This window comes from Eutrigla gurnardus (assembly GCF_963514095.1).
Source record: "Eutrigla gurnardus genome assembly, chromosome: 17".
Classification (NCBI taxonomy): Eukaryota; Metazoa; Chordata; class Actinopteri; order Perciformes; family Triglidae; genus Eutrigla; species Eutrigla gurnardus.
The window spans coordinates 15,260,357-15,276,842 of NC_139928.1; the positions used below are offsets into that span (position 1 = coordinate 15,260,357).

The 16,486-nt window shown below is 42.4% G+C and overlaps 3 protein-coding genes across 3 annotated transcripts; all 3 read right to left on the reverse strand.

Annotated features, from left to right (window-relative positions):
• Positions 1 to 831: 831 nt before the first annotated feature.
• On the reverse strand, positions 832 to 3,222 carry LOC311027825 (uncharacterized protein). Its single transcript, XM_084031996.1, has 5 exons — positions 3,181 to 3,222; positions 2,591 to 2,725; positions 2,364 to 2,479; positions 2,117 to 2,260; positions 832 to 2,033 (listed from the first exon to the last, which is right to left on the reverse strand). The coding sequence occupies exons 2-5, from the start codon at positions 2,688 to 2,690 to the stop codon at positions 1,359 to 1,361; spliced, it is 1,035 nt and encodes a 344-aa protein (XP_083888122.1). The 5' UTR covers positions 2,691 to 2,725; positions 3,181 to 3,222; the 3' UTR covers positions 832 to 1,358.
• Positions 3,223 to 3,478: 256 nt separating this feature from the next.
• ndufv1 (NADH:ubiquinone oxidoreductase core subunit V1) lies at positions 3,479 to 7,878 on the reverse strand. The gene is made up of 11 exons (XM_084031864.1): positions 7,818 to 7,878; positions 6,765 to 6,874; positions 6,601 to 6,683; positions 6,236 to 6,406; positions 5,420 to 5,603; positions 5,073 to 5,262; positions 4,671 to 4,883; positions 4,281 to 4,447; positions 4,121 to 4,202; positions 3,884 to 4,029; positions 3,479 to 3,749 (listed from the first exon to the last, which is right to left on the reverse strand). Exons 2-11 carry the CDS (start codon positions 6,867 to 6,869, stop codon positions 3,669 to 3,671), a joined length of 1,422 nt encoding a protein of 473 aa, XP_083887990.1. The 5' UTR covers positions 6,870 to 6,874; positions 7,818 to 7,878; the 3' UTR covers positions 3,479 to 3,668.
• Positions 7,879 to 8,100: 222 nt separating this feature from the next.
• Positions 8,101 to 15,929, reverse strand: hcn3 (hyperpolarization activated cyclic nucleotide-gated potassium channel 3). The gene is made up of 7 exons (XM_084033095.1): positions 15,013 to 15,929; positions 12,182 to 12,608; positions 11,906 to 12,067; positions 11,202 to 11,420; positions 10,546 to 10,692; positions 9,952 to 10,192; positions 8,101 to 9,477 (listed from the first exon to the last, which is right to left on the reverse strand). The coding sequence occupies exons 1-7, from the start codon at positions 15,474 to 15,476 to the stop codon at positions 9,245 to 9,247; spliced, it is 1,893 nt and encodes a 630-aa protein (XP_083889221.1). The 5' UTR covers positions 15,477 to 15,929; the 3' UTR covers positions 8,101 to 9,244.
• Between the last annotated feature and the right edge of the window lie 557 nt (positions 15,930 to 16,486).

Consider the following 16,486-nt stretch of genomic DNA (forward strand, 5'->3'; position numbering starts at 1 on the left):
TATCCTGATATCATGCCTAAATTTAACCAATCCAACCAACGAAGGCGACGAGTACTAGCCAATCAGAGGCACAATTGGGCGGATAATTTAGGCCCCTGGACGAAGCCAGTTCGAAACACTGGGCGACTTCGCTTGTTGTGTAGACCAGTTTTCCTTAGGTATCAGGTGTACAATATTGACCTGAGAAATGTAATGAAGTGGAAATAAAATGCAGCATAAAATAGAAATGTGAGCAGTATCTCAAAATTGTATATAACGACATTCAAAATAGCAACATCTTGACAGTTCTTTTGTCTGAACCAAACAAATATAATTGTTTTTTTGTGCATTATCGAAGCAAAGCTTCACATCAATCTTGGGTTAAATTTGTAGTCATATTTGTAATATAATCAAGAATTTGCAGGTAAGTGTATACCAATGTCAGTGGTCTACGAAGCTATTTCAATTTAGTGTTACATTTTTAATTAAAAAATGTTAAATCCAAATTATTTTTATTCTTAAAATGGACAAAAAGATAATCTTCCAACAAATAGGAGGCGAAGGGAGAAATGACGGGCAACTGTCACCATTACTCTTTGTTTAAACCCCGTCTTACAATGAAATAGCTTAAAATAATAGCTAAAGTTGCTAGTTGTGTTCAATAATCAATTATTTTCTTAATGCTAGGTTCCTCTATGACATAGGTACGACAAAACAAGTGCAGGAAAAAGGCAGAAAAGCAACATTTACTTACTACAAATGCTGAACTTGTCTCCATATTCCCCGTACCACTGGCTGCACAGATAAGGAGCGTCTCATTCACACTCACTCACACAAAGTGACAGCCACAAGCACCACAGAAATGCAAGTATTGTTTAATGCAACACGTATTTACTTTTGGAAAGACCTGCAGGTTACATTATTGAAGTCCATTGCTTCAGAATTCTTAATACTGGCCCATTAATACAATTTGGGACTTCATGGATAGGATTTACAGTCTCTGTGTAGTTGTCAGCCTTATGCGCACATCCTGTAAATGGAAACATCCCCACCCTGGAGGGAGAATTAGCAAGCTCGTCTACATGGATAAAAACATTCCTGGTTTAATTGAGGTAATATGGACAGCAAGAGTGGACACAAATCATAATTATGTATACTTCCATACAGTTTTATATAATTTTAAGTGCAGGATGTCTTTTTTAGAGCGATAGAAAAACAGCATTCCAGAAACAACCTTCATAATGTATGTGTTGCATAACCTTGCTTCAAAAACTCTCACCCTAATATATTCACATAAAATTCTTCTACCTACACTAAACAGAACATGGTACGAAACACTCGATCATTGGAGGATGAAGTTACAGTCTTTTCCCCATTTATTATCTTTTTTCTGCTGCCTCCTCTCCTTGAACGTGGGTGTCCTGGTGGATCTTCAGGGTGCTCTCTTGTGCAAAGCTATCTCCAGAAGTGGGGCAGGTGTATTCAGAGTGGTGATCCCTGGCCATGTGCGCTTTCAGCTGCTCAGGCTCAGCGTAGCTCTCATCGCACTCTGTGCATGTGTGAGCATCGCAAGGGGGAGGCCCATGTGCATCTCTTTTATGTGCCCGCAGGCCTGCAACAGAAGGGAATACGAGGTCACAATTTGCTTCGGGACAAGGGATCTTGAGCTCACTTTGGAGCTCATTGGAGGGGCAACCCTCTGTTGTAGAGTCACTGTATGCTTCTCCCTCTTCTTGTTTGATCTTCTTGGTTTCAACCATCATTCCTTGAGCTGCGTTCTTGGGTTTGCGGCCACGTTTCTTGCCTTGCGGCTTAACGTTGCAGTTTATGGCATTGGCAAACATCTCCTGGTGCTGCAGAAGCTCCTCTTCCGTCAGGAAACCACAACTACATTTACAGCATTGGAAGGTGTTGATGTCATCAGCCACTATGGGGCGCTGAGGATGCACTGCAATGCGATGGTTGCGAAGGCGGGAAGGGCTGGGGAACAAGGCGCCACAGTCTCTGCAGGGACACCGACGTTCTACGCACTCATGCCGTCTGTGTTTGTTCAGCTGCAAGACATTTTACACTCGTTATACACAATAAAAATGTATTTGATCAGTTCCCCAGCACAATAAATCAGGTATGCCCTCACCTCAGTGAAAGTGAAAAAGGTTTTCTGGCAGTAAGCACAGAGGAAGGGCTTCTCCTGTGTGCTGTGGGTGGCCTGGTGCTGGCTGAGCTCCTCAGAGGCGGAGAAGTTCTTGTCACACTTATAGCAAGTGAAGACTGTATCGGTCTGCAAAAATGATGAGACAATACAATTTAGACGTATTACACATCAACTGTTTGCATCACTCCCTGATTCTCCACCTGGCATTTCCAGCCTGCTTCTCCCCCACCTGCTGAAGGTGCTGTTTGTACTGATCCCGATGACTCTTCCTCATGTGTCTCTCCTTGGCTTTGGAGTTACAGAAGGTGATGAAGCACTGAAAACACTGCAGACTCTCGTGCTGATCTGCATCACAATGAGACGTCGTTTTCAGGAACAGCAACGTAATAGCAGGGATGAATAAATACATGCACATTGAATTAGATTAACAGCATCTCATAGAAAACGTTGCCTTACATGATTGCACAGGGGCGACCACGGGCTCAGATTTGATCTCCGCTGCGGTGGATCTCCTCTCTCCCCCGACAATGACCTGCTCGATCTTCATCATTTCCATGCTGGTGCCTTCAAACGCTACCGGGACACATGGGGCTGTGACACAGAAACACGCTGTTATTGTTGTAGACACGGGTGCATCATAAACCTAGTAGCTAGCGGGCTAAAGAAGATGACTGCAGTGGCAGAGGATAGCGCGGGACTCGTTTCAGACTACGTTGAATAATGAGTAAGGATTATTGAGAACTAATGAGAGGCTCGTTTAAGATTTTGCCCACTAGTTTTATAAATAAAAACATAAAAGCTTACTATCGGCCCGAGCTTGCTACCGTAAATGACACGAGAATGGAGGCAACGCACACTGGTCGTCAAGCACAGCTAACTGAAAGCGAAACGACTGTGCTCATACATTACAACATTATTTTAAATGGCGTCGCCTTGTGCCGACTTCCGTGTTGTACTTATATAATTCAAGGCTGCACATGGATGATAAATCGTCATTCATTTTGACATAAGTCTTTGTAAACAATTCAAAGGCATCCATTTCTTACCGTATGAAACGTCCGCCGAAATGAAGCCGCAGTGAATATTTAGCCCACGTCACGTGATAAGGGAAGAGCTGGCGAACACTTAACTATCGCGAGATTATGCACGTGTAAACGTTCTGCTAATGCAAGTTTAGTGTGCACTATTAATTCCTAAACATTGAAAACTATTTATTTTTAATGGAGAAGAGAAACACACTTGCATAACAGTGCTTCTGTTATTAGTGGAAATTATTTTTTTAAAGCTGAAACATTTAAACTGACACTTTTGGAAGACTAACTTCAAGAACTACAAAGACAAACGTTTCTTTTTAATTAAGATTCATAGAATTTTATTGGCGATTCCATCAGACAAGGCAGCTGCATCAATGTAAAACTTGATGACAAGGTGATAAGAGGGCACATTATCATTTTAAATAATTTGTGGATGACACAAGCACAGGGTTAAGGGAACATGAGACAGAAGAACAAGTTCAAGGAGTTAGAAGAGTCACTTAAGCCCTGGCCTGCTGCTGCTGCTGCTGGTGTTCAGCAATTCGGCTTTCCATCACAGGCCTGAAGTGCCTGATTAATCCCTGAGAGCAAAGAGGAAAATAGAATATTAAGAAAGCAGAATACAACTCAACAGCATCACAAACTGTAGCCGGCAAAATGTCAACTCATCCATATGGCAGAGTCCCCCATTAATTGTTTCAGTGATCCTGTTTACCTGCACTGGCCATGCTGCACCATCTCCCAGGGCACAGATAGTGTGTCCCTCAATCTGCTTACTGATCTCCCAAATCATGTCGATCTCGGAAGGCCGTGCATCACCCTTCACGAAACGCCACATCATGTTATTCATCCAGTCTACTCCTACAGAAACGGACGAAAGAGAATTTTAGTCTGGTCAGAAAGAGAAACCCAACATGTGTAATGTTACGGTCCGCCCATAAATAGCACTTACCCTCTCTGCAGGGTGTGCACTGGCCGCAGCTTTCATGCTTGTAGAACTCAATCAGGCGGGCAATGGCTCTGATAATGTCGGTCTGCAAGAGAATAATATAACAGATGTTTAATGATTTCTTCATGCATGATGAATTATGCAGCGTAGGTGACAGACTTACAGATTTGTCCATGACGATAAGTGCAGCTGTGCCCAGGCCAGTCTGAGCCTGGACGAGACCGTCAAAGTCCATCAGCACATCTTCACATACACTCTTGGGAATAAGGGGTGTTGAGGAGCCGCCAGGGATTACAGCCAGCAGGTTATCCCAACCACCGCGCACTCCACCTACCAGAGATGTTTGTTTCAATTAAGAAAACGAAAACTGCATTCACTAAGGGTGTGCTCATGTTAAGCCATCTTAATCTTTTTGGTCCGTGACCCACTTGGAGGAGATAAACAAATGATGCATTTAGGTTTTCCCATTCCACCAGTTTAACTTAATTATTTACAGGAGGGCTTTGATAATTCACCAGATTAATTTGTGACACAGTCTTAGAGTCATATGTACCTGCATGCCTTTCAATGAGGTCTTTCAGAGGGACAGACATCTCCTCCTCCACGGTGCACGGGGTGTTTACATGGCCTGAGATGTTGAAGAGCTTTGTGCCAGAGTTTCTCTCTCTGCCAAAACCCAGAAACCACGAGCCGCCACGACGACAGATGGTGGGCGCCACGGCTACAGTCTCCACATTGGCAACAGTTGTTGGGCAACCGAAGACACCTTTGCGATAGCAGCAGAAGTGAGGTAGATACATTAGTACAGCTTGTATTTGGCAAGAGTCTCAGCACTGTGTTCAGATCATAATAACTAGCAGGTTCTAGAAAAATGTGGCAGATGAGAGAATGCAATACAAGCTAAGAACTAATAAGATACCACCCTTGTTAACCCACTCCGGGCACAGGAACTCACCCACATCAGCAGGAAATGGGGGCTTCAGGCGGGGCTTTCCCTGCTTTCCCTCCAAGGACTCGATAAGAGCGGTCTCCTCTCCACAGATGTACGCACCAGCACCACGCATCACAAACACATCAAAGTCATAACCGGAGCCACAGGCGTCCTTTCCAATGAGCCCAGCAGCATAAGCCTCATTGATAGCCACCTACGGAAAAATATTGAAAATAAAATGCTTCATTATATTTTTATTTTTTACGCTAGACAAATATTTTATAAATTAATATGTAAATCATGTTGTCCATAAATTGATGTGGGAACAATTTCAAAGTTTGTATGTGTGGTTTAATTCTGTCTATTATCACCTGCAGGTTGGACGACTCGTTGTAGAACTCCCCCCTGATATAGATATAAGCAGCACGCGCCCCCATGGCCATCCCAGCCACCAGGCAGCCCTCCACCAGCTTGTGTGGGTCGTTCCGCATAATCTCCCTGTCCTTACAGGTGCCCGGTTCTCCCTCATCTGCGTTCACCACCAGATACTTTGGCCTAAAGCAAGAAATTAGAACTAGGTTAAACAGGGTGAATGAGTCCAAACAGTCTGAGCTAATGTTCGGCAACAGAAGACATTCAAAAGCATCTGTCCAAATATGGTTAATCAGTCAAACTAATCCCGATAAATCCAGATAGTCAGGCAAGATGTAATATTTTCTCAGCTTCCATGTGAATTAATGTGCAGTGAAAACCATTAAGAAATTGCATTCTCCAAGCTTGATGGCTCCTTTTTAATGCCTGGAGATGGAATTAATGAAAAATAACCTTGCTGTCTTTTTGAAAAGATGATTTAAATATCAAACTAATGGATGTTTAAAGATGGATAATCAACTTACGTGTTGACAATTGCAAGATTTTGTTATTTCTAATGAATAATTACTTGAATGTAAAAATAATTGTCAATTATATCCATTAATAGTTTTGAGATTAGATTCCTTACTCCAGTATGCTAAAAAGATTTTCCAGATAACCATTCTAAGCACCTACTGTATTTTGAGAAACCAGAGCAAATACTTTGGGGCAAAGTATGGAAGATGGACACTCTTCACTGTTATCTTAGACCCGATAAGACGTTGCGTCTTTTCATAAAAATCATCGTGATGATCACCATCAGTCGTCTCACTGACCTGCCATCGCTGGGCTTGTTCATGAAGCTCCACTTCATGCCAGTAGGGAAACCAGCTCCACCCCTCCCACGCAGGCCAGAAACCTTGATCTCATTGATTACCCAGTCAACTCCCTTCAAAAGGATCTCCTTAGTTTTGTACCAGTCGCCTCGCTTCAACGCCCCCTTCAGCCTGAAACACAAATATGAGTTGGTGATTGGATTTTGTTCTACTATTTAAGAAACATTTTTGTCTTGTCAAAAACATGTCTTCATTCACGTGTTTTGCTCAGCACATTTTTGTGCATTGTGTGAGGATCAATCAAATCAATATGGATATAATGTTCGATTTTAACAGTGCATGAATAAGGAAGTCAGGGGTGTTACCTCCAGTCATGGCGACCATAAAGATTTGTGAAAATTCTGTCCTCATCTGCCAAAGGTCCAAATGTTGTTTTCTTAGGAGCACTCTGGGAAAATGAGATACACACATAATCAATGTTCGTAACAACAAGTATTTACATTTGTTGCATTGCATTTGTTTACATTACCTGTGCTGTGCTGTTGAATCTGGTGATAGCGGTCACTCCACCTTGACTGACAACAGCTGGAGCACGGACCACGCCGCACGCCACTGCTCGAGACAGGGACAGCATCCTTCCTACACAGAGGAAATCAAATCAAATAGATAGTTTAAGTTAATAATTTATTCATGCAAAGTTTTTGCACAAGTGCTTGTCTTTAGATAACATTTAACATTGGATACATTTGGCTTCTGTTATTAAATGAAGAAAGCATAATACAAATACATTCATATTTCTCAAATAATTTGGGATCATTTTGATATTTGATATCAGTTCCATATCACAGCCCATTGGATTCATCATCCCAACAAGCATTATTCCATTACTAGATACACTGTTATATATCATAATACCATATTAAGTGTAAACAATACAACGTTTTATTACAGTAGTCATGCTATAATAACATTTTATTAAACAGCTTTTCAAAAAACCGTTAGTCAGCATCTAAACAAGAGACGTTGAGTGAAGCACATACTGTTTATATATATTAACAGTAGTAGCATTTTTAATTTCAACACGACAAAACAGTCCAGATTAACTTTATTTTCGATGGCAACAAATAGATATTATAATGACAATGTGTTTGGCATTGGAATAGATCTTGTGTAACTTGTTATGTAGTGTTGTTATGTCAAAGCTAACACAACGCTATTGAGAGTTAAGTTAGCTAACCAAGGTGAAGACCAGTGTTATGGAGCCACACAACACTAGCAACTGTAATATTTTAGATCAGCACAGTTTTAGAGAACGGAATAATTATGGATACGTGTTTTCCTGTCTTAAGACTGATGTTAAGAGCATACCTGACCCCATGCATCTAGCTACTGCTATTCTGGTGCTAAGCTAAGTTAGCTAGCGGTTAACCTTGTAATGTCAGAATAAACGCAGCGGATTCACGACGTAGCATCGAGCTATCACATCGACACAACGCATGACTGGACTCGTTAACACCAGCAGCATTAATGGGAATCAAATGGTGAATGGGTTTGATCTAAGTTAGCAAATGTTCCGTCTTACCTTCTCTACGTCCAGAGTTTATGAAATACTGACAGGAAGTAGATGCGCATAGGACCGGAAGTTATCATGAACAACACAGCTGCAGCGCTGTGGAGGTTTAAGTTATATTAAAGTTGCGCACCATGAACTGTCCTATATATTGCTTAAGTAAAGATCCGACTGTGTGTGTGTTTGTGTGTGTGTGTGTGTGTGTGTGTGTGTGTGTGTGTGTGTGTGTGTGTTACTCACAGGCAGTAAGAAATATAACACAAATTATATAAACAAAAATATTTTATATTCATGTTTAAGGGTAGAAATATTTACATGTACATGACATCATCAGTTTGAGGAACTTCCATCCAAAAGTTTAACAAATCCATATGATAAATACATTCTTACTATATATAACTGTAAATCGGATCACATTCAATAAACAAGGGCTTTTTTCTACACATCTGCACAATTTACCTGGAAAATAAATACACTTTATGAATCAATACAGCAATAATAGCAAAAAAATTGTTTTATCTGCTAATAAGTAGCTCAAATGAATAAAAGTTTGTTTTTTTAACATTAAATAAATGCACTGACTTAAACTTATTCACTATTATCTGGAAAGTAACCTAGTAAATAAAGGTTTATTTCCATACACATTTTAAGCCAAATTTATGTTTGCATATTATATATGAACTAAAACAGATGATGGTGTTATTTAAAAAGGAAAATCAGTAGTTTACGTCCACGTGTAGAAAAAACTCAAAGTTTATAATACTGGACAGTGAATTGTAGCGACACAATGGTAGACATTTTTTACCTTTTACCGATTACCTCTTCAAATGTGACTTCCAATTTAAACAGAGCTGGGCAGCTTTGCACAATCTGTCTCTGTACAGTTGGAGATATTATATCACAGCTTATCCTCAGTGAACATTGGTATTAAACCGTGACTTAATGCAACCTCCAGACCCGGGGGATCATTAGAATAAGCATTACATACAGCCGTGTCATGTGGCACCCAGCTGGTGCTCCATGCTCATATGAATGGGGGTGATGGGTAATGAAACTGCAGTGTATAAAATCTTGCAGGGGAATGGAAATGATTATTGAAGCAGTATTCACAGTTGGGAAAGCTAGTGTGGTCAAACGCACATGTATAGCAAAAAAGAAATTAAGTTGCTGAAGAAACAAGAAAATATAAACTGATTTGTAAATGACACAACATAAAATTTGTACAAAGATCTCAAACAAATGACATGCCAGTTAACAACTTCAGATCCAAGTAATACAATTAAATCAACTGAAGGTGCAATATTTTCAACCAAGTGCAGCAATGATGTGTTAGTAAATAAAACTATACTGTCCATCAGCGTCAAAGTAAACAGCAATCAGGGAGATATTCATTAATGGTTTCTTTGTTATGTGGTCAAGTTCAGTCACAAATATCCTCTTCAGGAGTCTCTTTCTGTTGGTACTGAAAGAGACTCATTCGGGGGAGGAACATAACTGGGTCTGCGAGCCACCCGGCCCAGTCGGTCCACAGCCACACTCTCAAATGCCCTCCTCATCAAAGGATGTTCCTCCAGGACCTCATTGAAACTGTCCACACTCAGGGAGTAAAGGCGGCAGTAGGTGTCAGCCTTCACGGTCGCTGTGCGTCGTCCTTGGGTTAGCAGGCAGATCTCTGAACCAAAGAAGGGAGACTTAGTTTAACCATCAACAAATCATTGAAACCTCCTTCATGTCTGTGCAGATAATATGAAGCCTGCAGCTGTTTGCCATAGCTTAGCATAATGGACTGAGCCAGGCTAGCTGTTCCCAAAATGGAACTATTTAGCCTTCCAAGAAAGTAAATATCTTTGGCTTTAACCGAAATAAGTAATTTGAAGACATCAAATTGGGTTTCTGGAAATTGGGATGTGTGTATTAAAGATTTGTCACATAAATTGATAATTGAAATAATTGGATGTTGTAATCCAAGATACAATGCAGTGTGTGGATATTAAGATGATAAGCAATACATTTGGGACTCTTATAACTGCAGAGAAAATAAAGAGGCGTCAGTGGCACCTTCAGCAACAGCAGAGGAAACAGAACCAGCATCTTATACATTTGATGGGGAACTGATTGAAGGTTGAATGATTTCCAAATGATTTACCTCCAAAATATGCTCCGTCATTGAGTGTTATCTCTTTACTGCCACGTGGGACGACGGTGACGGTGCCGTGCTGGATGAAGTACATTTTCCGACCAAGCGTTCCTTCTCGTATAATCATGTCATTAGGTTGGAAGACTTCGAAGCGCAGCTTAGTCAGGATCACTGTCACAAAATGAGGGTCTGTGTTGGCAAACAGTGGCATGTTGGCTACAAGTCCACGGCAGTTGTAGCTGACAATCTCCTGCATGGTGGGGAGAAAGTGAAGAGAGAAGACATTAAGATAAGAGATGCCTTACTGTGTTAATGTTGTATTGCATTCTGTTGCCTAATGTTATTGAGAAAGTTAAAAGAAAAACACAGAGGTTATTTTTTTTTAATACATTTTTTGTTGACCGATTAATCGACTAATCGCTTCAGCTCACATTTGAAACTTTGGCTTTAGAAAATTCTGATGGGCAAATTTCTCCCATTTTAGAGACCAAACAAACTCATCAACTAATATTAAAAACAATTCACATATTTATTGATCGGGAACTGAACTGAAGAAAGGAATGGAGCTAAAAAAAACAGACAAGAAGTATCTGGTTAACACACCTCCTTCAGCGGATCACTGAGCTCTCCAAGGATGCTGTCCTCATCAAACATCTTGCCTTGGAATCGCTGCTCATAATAATCATGGATCCTCTGTCTCACGTCCGCTGGCAGTTTATGGAACGACATGTACTGCTCCACTTGCTTGTACTGAAAACATTTGTGCAAAACACATGGAGATTTGACCTTGATGAGGACACAATCGAAATGTCATAGAGCTGATGTCAGATGTCACATTTTCTACCATGTGTTTGCTGAATTACTCCCAAGCACAACAATCATCAACAAGCATCCATTCTATTTGCTTTGTAGCCCCCCCCCCCCCCCTCCTCCCCGTTTTAAGTGGATTACAAACTCATTTGTAATGGGCATTAGCGAACGGCGACCCAAAACAAAGGTGCTGCCATTTGTCTATCATCCATTCTGCCTTATCTTGTGAAAATCCCCTGGAAAGGGTCACGATAGGCCACAAAATCCATTAGATAATACACAGTTTCCACGAATAAAGTACAAGCAAGTAAGCAAGCCTATGATAGAAAAACATGGCTGTGATATTAAACCTCGCGGCCAGAATCACATTATCGTCCACGTGAAGCTGCTGGGACATATTGTGCACAAAACAACTGAAGCTGTCGCTCCAAACGTTTGTTAACCTTTACCTTCTCTTGATACTGGCGGTGCGATGCATCCAAGGACTGGACCAGGGTAGTTGCATGACCAAGGAACATGGCGTAGCAGGTGGCCCCCACCACCATACTGATCATGGTGAGCCAAACGTCGCTCAGGCCTTCTGGAGGGTTGGCGCCGTACCCTATACACAGCATGTGACTCATGGCCATGAACAAGGCGTATGAGTACTGTAGGTGCCACGTAGAATTCTGGGAAGGATAGAGTAAAACATTGGGGAAGAGGACACAGTGTAGTCGCCAGAAAATATAGCTTACATGGCTATGACCATAAATAACAGAGGCCTAATGTGTGCAGGATACGTGAAGTTTTCAGCAACATTAGTTTACAGAGAAATCATTTCTGAGACTTTTCCTCTAATGAATGTAATTTGGGATAAATTGTAAGGAAAATAAACATCATTTTCAAGTGATGCACCTGCAATTAAAGAAATTTTGAGAAACATGCTTATTCATGACATTCACTTTCTTGCCCATAGATGACAAGATGGATTGATCCAATGTCTGAGAGTGGTTTCAATCTCCTCACTTATCACACAACTCCTTTAATTAAATCAAATTAATAGCCAATGAAACCTGAAACACTGAAAACTTTCCCCATAATTAGGAAATTGCTTATTTTTCCAGTTCTAAATATATCATTAGACATGCATATGTGTTAATGAACATGTACTCACCACCATGTTATTTTTGGATACCCAGCAGTCTTGGGGGAAGTCTTGCAGCATGGGCACCATGAAGGTCAGGCAGCCATCCCAGTGGCACAGCAGCAGCATCATGCCAATCAAGTTGACTATACGCACTGCGGCGCTGGCCAGGTCGTAGGTCATGTGGAAAATCTGAGAGAGAGGAAGTTGTATGGAGGAAAAACAACAACAATAAACTGGACACATGATGAATTATGATGATGTCCTGTTTGTCATGTTTAGCTTCCGATCCCATCCTTCCTTTACCTCTTCCCACTGGTGAATGTAACGGATGAGGCGAGACAGTCTGAGAAGACGCAGCAGACTGAGGATCTTGGTGAAGCGCACGATGCGGAGGGCTCGTGCGGTGCGGTACACGTCCGACGAGTCGTGCAGGGACTCCAGGTCCACGACGAGGAAGATGTAGTCGACAGGAATGGAGGAGATGAAGTCCACCACGAACCAGGTGCGGAGGTATTGCATGCGGATTTGTTTGGGGTCCAGGATGATGTTGCTGTCCTCTGGGATGCCCGTGCGGAAGTTGAAAACCAGGTCCATGAGGAAGAGAGTGTCGGACAGGACATTGAAGGTGATCCAGGGCATGGTGTTCTGGTCTTCAAAGAAGGTGATCCCCCAGGGCAAAATGACCAGGTTGCTCATCATCAGCAGGAGCATCACAATGTCCCAGTAAAACCTGGACAGAACAGGAGTGGTGGAAGGTTGAGGTTGTGCAGATGTCAAGCTGATCCACTATTGCAATAGAGAGGCTGGCGGCTTGCAGCTAACAACGGCAACAGTACGTGCTAAGTAAGGAGCTGGACCCAATATATGTTTAGCTTAGCTACTAATAGCTTAAACTCCTCAATAAATCACAACGTTCCTGTTTGTGTATGAATTAAACAAGATGTAATTAGTGAGCTCTAGAGGTTAAGCTGTTATTCTACCTTTGGACAGGTGGGTTAGCTGTTTCCCCTTCATTCCAGTCTTTACTAGAAGCAAAGCTATTCACCTCCTAGTTCCACCTCCATACTTACTGGACAGAGTGGCGCTGATCTTCTAATCTATAATACTACAAGGAAGAAAGTGAATAAGATCCCAAAATACTCCTTTAAGTCAGAGAATTTGAATCAGATATCAGGGTCAAGTGAAGTCATCCACTGGACGCTGCCAACCCGAGGAATGACCCAATTCAGAGTGACACTTACTCTCATAACAAGCTCCTGTCACAGGAGGAACCCCCTCTCATTCAAAATGAATGGCGTCGACCACACCGGGCTCAATATGAAGACAGATGAAGAAAAGACAAACATTTATAAATACGTCTGATACGCAGTCTGCTGCTTTCAGGATGTCTGCTTCATGTCATACAACTCCCATGTTCCTGTACGTCTCCAGTGTCGCACGGTTTGGGTTTCCTCACAGATTGTTTCCATCAAGTGTCAGTCACTTTGTGTGTGTGTGTGTGTGTGTGTGTGTCTCTCTCCCTCTCTCTCTCTCTCTCTCTCTCTCTCTCTCTCTCTCCCTATCTCTCAGTTTCTCTTTCATTACAGAGGCACAGTAACAGAATATGACTCTTTTTTGATTACCGTCACTCGTCAGTGATTGCAATATGAACCCTGTGAGAAAATAGCCGTCATCTAATCAGTCAGAGCAGAGACCCAAGAAGTGATGGATTACTTCCCCCTGTTCTCATTCACCCTTCCATCAATCTCCCGTGTTCATATCCTCTGTGTCTATGCATACATGACTAGTTGTCATCTCCTCGCGGTGCAGCAGATTAGTGGTTGCTTGCAGCTAATGACTCCACCGATGGCTCTGGACGCCATTATGGCTGTTTGCATGAAGCGTGTTCTCAAGTGTGAGTTAATTCTGCTGTATGAAAGCTTTTTAGACATCACAACAGCGGCAGTGGAACAGGAATAGAAACGTTGGCTTATAGCACTTTATGTTGAATCTAAATCCAGGATTGAATACCCCTATGAAGTAAGTTTAGTTTCTATCTTTTTAAAGCAAAAAACATCATCAGGGCGCTGGATAGCTCAGTCAGTAGAGTTGCTGCCCCGCGTTCGAATCCGACTGGTGGCCATTTCTGCATGTCATCCCCCTCTCTCTCCCCCCTTTCACTCTCAAGCTGTTCTATGTGAATAAAGGCCAGATTCTGAAGTGGGAGGGTCATTAAATCTGAGATTGACAAATTGACTTATTTACCCACTTTAAATTGGATTCAAAATGCAATATGAAACCAGCTATCCAACCTTAACCACTAGACAGGAAAGCTGACCACAAATGTGCTATTCCAACTCAACCATTAAAAAGAGGAAGTTGGAGCATAAGGTTTAAGGAGAGCAGGCCTTCGGTAATCCCCCCCTCAGCTGTCCAGCGTGTATTATTGCATAATAGAGCAAGATTGGAATTATAGAGATTCTTATGGGCAATAATCCCTCTGCACGGGTTTATCCCCTCTGTCTGGCATAGGCCGGATGTTTAGAAATTGTTTAAATTTGATGACGGCTATTAATAGCGAATGCACAGGCGGATTGCTTCGGGCATCGCTACTAAGACGACGCTCATCCGCGAAAGCTGAATGATCGGATAAATCCTCCAAAGGTGAGGCCCATCAAGAACAAAATTAAATATCGGATATTTTTCAAATGGAATACTTTGAATCCCTTAAATTAATAGGCTCAATGAATGTAGTTCTCCCTCTTTAGAAGCAAGGAGAAAGGGAGTAACCAGTGTCATTAATCCAGATGATCTTGTCCTATATACTGTATCACTAATCAAATCCCTTCATCGCCTTATCATGAGCGACGGACCCTGACATCAGCTGCTGTACTGCAGTCTGTCCTTGGAAAAATTGGATCTGAACACCGTCACAGGCTGTTTGCTTGGATGTGAACTAGATGCTCTCAAGGGAAGTTTATGAAAGATTAATGAACGAATTGCGGAATGTTTTGTTGGGAAAAGGTTAATGACATGTACTTTGACCCGTTCTGTCCATTCTAATGTAGATAATAATGCAGGGAAATTACCACAAACAGCAATGAGATTAAAAGGAAACAGAGGTGAGGAAACTCTGAAGGTACCCTCATCGTTACCTGAAGTCACTGTAGGGGTGGATGATCCACACTCCAAAGCTCTTGACCCTGGCCTGCTCAGCGGCGACACCCTTATGGCTGCCAAACATGCGCAGGGAGAACTTGTTTACCCCGGGCTGTAGCATGTTTCCAATCCGCTTCAGGAGGTAAGTGGACTGGTCCACCGAGGGTCCCCCGTCATCGCTGCCTCCATCCCCCTCTTCGTCGTGCACGCCATCTGGATCCGCTGTGTAGTCGTCGTTGTGAGTCTGAACCAAGGAGAGGAGCGTCTTGGTCACGTCGCCCCTCTTCTCCACCTTCGGGGACGGGGTCCCAGGGGGGCTCGTCCTCTGGGAGCCACTTCTCCATCTTGAGAAGCGGAGGCTGCTCCAGCTGCGGTACCTGGATGTCTCCGGTTTGTGAGATGGGCTCTCGCCAATGTTCCTGTGGTCATCTGTACTCCGGGAGAGGCTGCACATTTTCATGCTTTGCACTTTAAAGTGGGGGCAAGCAGAGGGTATTGCTCTGTTGTCCCTGTGATTTGGCTCGTAAGGGCCTGAAGTTCACTTACTAATAAAGTTCAATGCAGCTGACATTTTCATTGACTGTGCATTCTTTTAGTGTTAACTTCCTATGCAAAAAATTATAATAAAAACAATAACTTCCCTAAAACTTTAAACTGTAAAAATAAAAAAACATGCAGCCACTGTGGTTTAAAAACACAAAACGGTAACCACAGCAACTAAAAAAATCCCATGAAGCACCAGGAGTTCACTTTTAGCTCTCTACAGATAGCAGGTCTCAAAGTATAGCAGAAACAATAGTTCTCACAATATAAATCCATAAAAAGTTGCAGCGTCCGTTAAAAAGTCGTGTCCCGTGCAGTGACGAGCGACGCCTCCGCCCCGTGAAAATAAAAAACTTCTGCCTCAGACGCGGCAACTGTGTCCGCCTCTGTTTGACCGAACGGAAATTGACAGTGAGGGTTCAGTAGCCTTCAATAATCGGCTTGTTGGCATATCTGCGTCCACTCACCTCTCTCCTGCCCCCCTCCTCCTCCTCCTCCCTGCGGTGGGAGCGCCCTCCCCTCCACGGGGACGCGTCCATGGGTGGTGATGCGGCTGCAGGTCTTGTTGCGCGGCCAGGACGGAGTAATTACTGTCCAAAAGTATGATATAATAACAGAGGTTGTAATTTGAATTAATAGTAGAAAATGCATTAAAGTGTCGTATTGTGTAGTAAATGTATAAAATCTGAATTATAGAATTGAATTTGAACTTTAAGATTCAGATTAAAGGAACAGTTCGACATCTGAGGAATTAGGCACTGGAAACAGGAGGAAGCACAATTTGTTTAATTACACCTGTGTGTTCAGGTTCTCATTCAACCTGTTCTCTCCTCTGGTATCGTCCTGTCGGCGACCAGGTCAGTCTTCATTATATTGACCCCCCACTGTATTAGATCACATTTCACCCCTGTTGGTCCATGCACTGTA

Excerpts from the sequence above, each read along its gene's own strand:
- hcn3 (XM_084033095.1), bottom strand. The coding sequence starts at position 15,476 with ATGAAAATGTGCAGCCTCTCCCGGAGTACAGATGACCACAGGAACATT. Across the intron at positions 12,068-12,181 it reads ACATTCACCAGTGGGAAGAG|ATTTTCCACATGACCTACGA; the intron begins GTAAAGGAAGGA and ends CCTCTCTCTCAG. Across the intron at positions 9,478-9,951 it reads TGACGGAGCATATTTTGGAG|AGATCTGCCTGCTAACCCAA; the intron begins GTAAATCATTTG and ends TCTTTGGTTCAG.
- LOC311027825 (XM_084031996.1), bottom strand. The coding sequence starts at position 2,690 with ATGGAAATGATGAAGATCGAGCAGGTCATTGTCGGGGGAGAGAGGAGA. Across the intron at positions 2,480-2,590 it reads GGTCGCCCCTGTGCAATCAT|ATCAGCACGAGAGTCTGCAG; the intron begins GTAAGGCAACGT and ends ATTGTGATGCAG. Across the intron at positions 2,261-2,363 it reads ACAAACAGCACCTTCAGCAG|ACCGATACAGTCTTCACTTG; the intron begins GTGGGGGAGAAG and ends TCATTTTTGCAG.
- ndufv1 (XM_084031864.1), bottom strand. The coding sequence starts at position 6,869 with ATGCTGTCCCTGTCTCGAGCAGTGGCGTGCGGCGTGGTCCGTGCTCCA. Across the intron at positions 5,263-5,419 it reads ACGAGTCGTCCAACCTGCAG|GTGGCTATCAATGAGGCTTA; the intron begins GTGATAATAGAC and ends ATTTTTCCGTAG. Across the intron at positions 4,448-4,670 it reads CCTCATTGAAAGGCATGCAG|GTGGAGTGCGCGGTGGTTGG; the intron begins GTACATATGACT and ends CATCTCTGGTAG.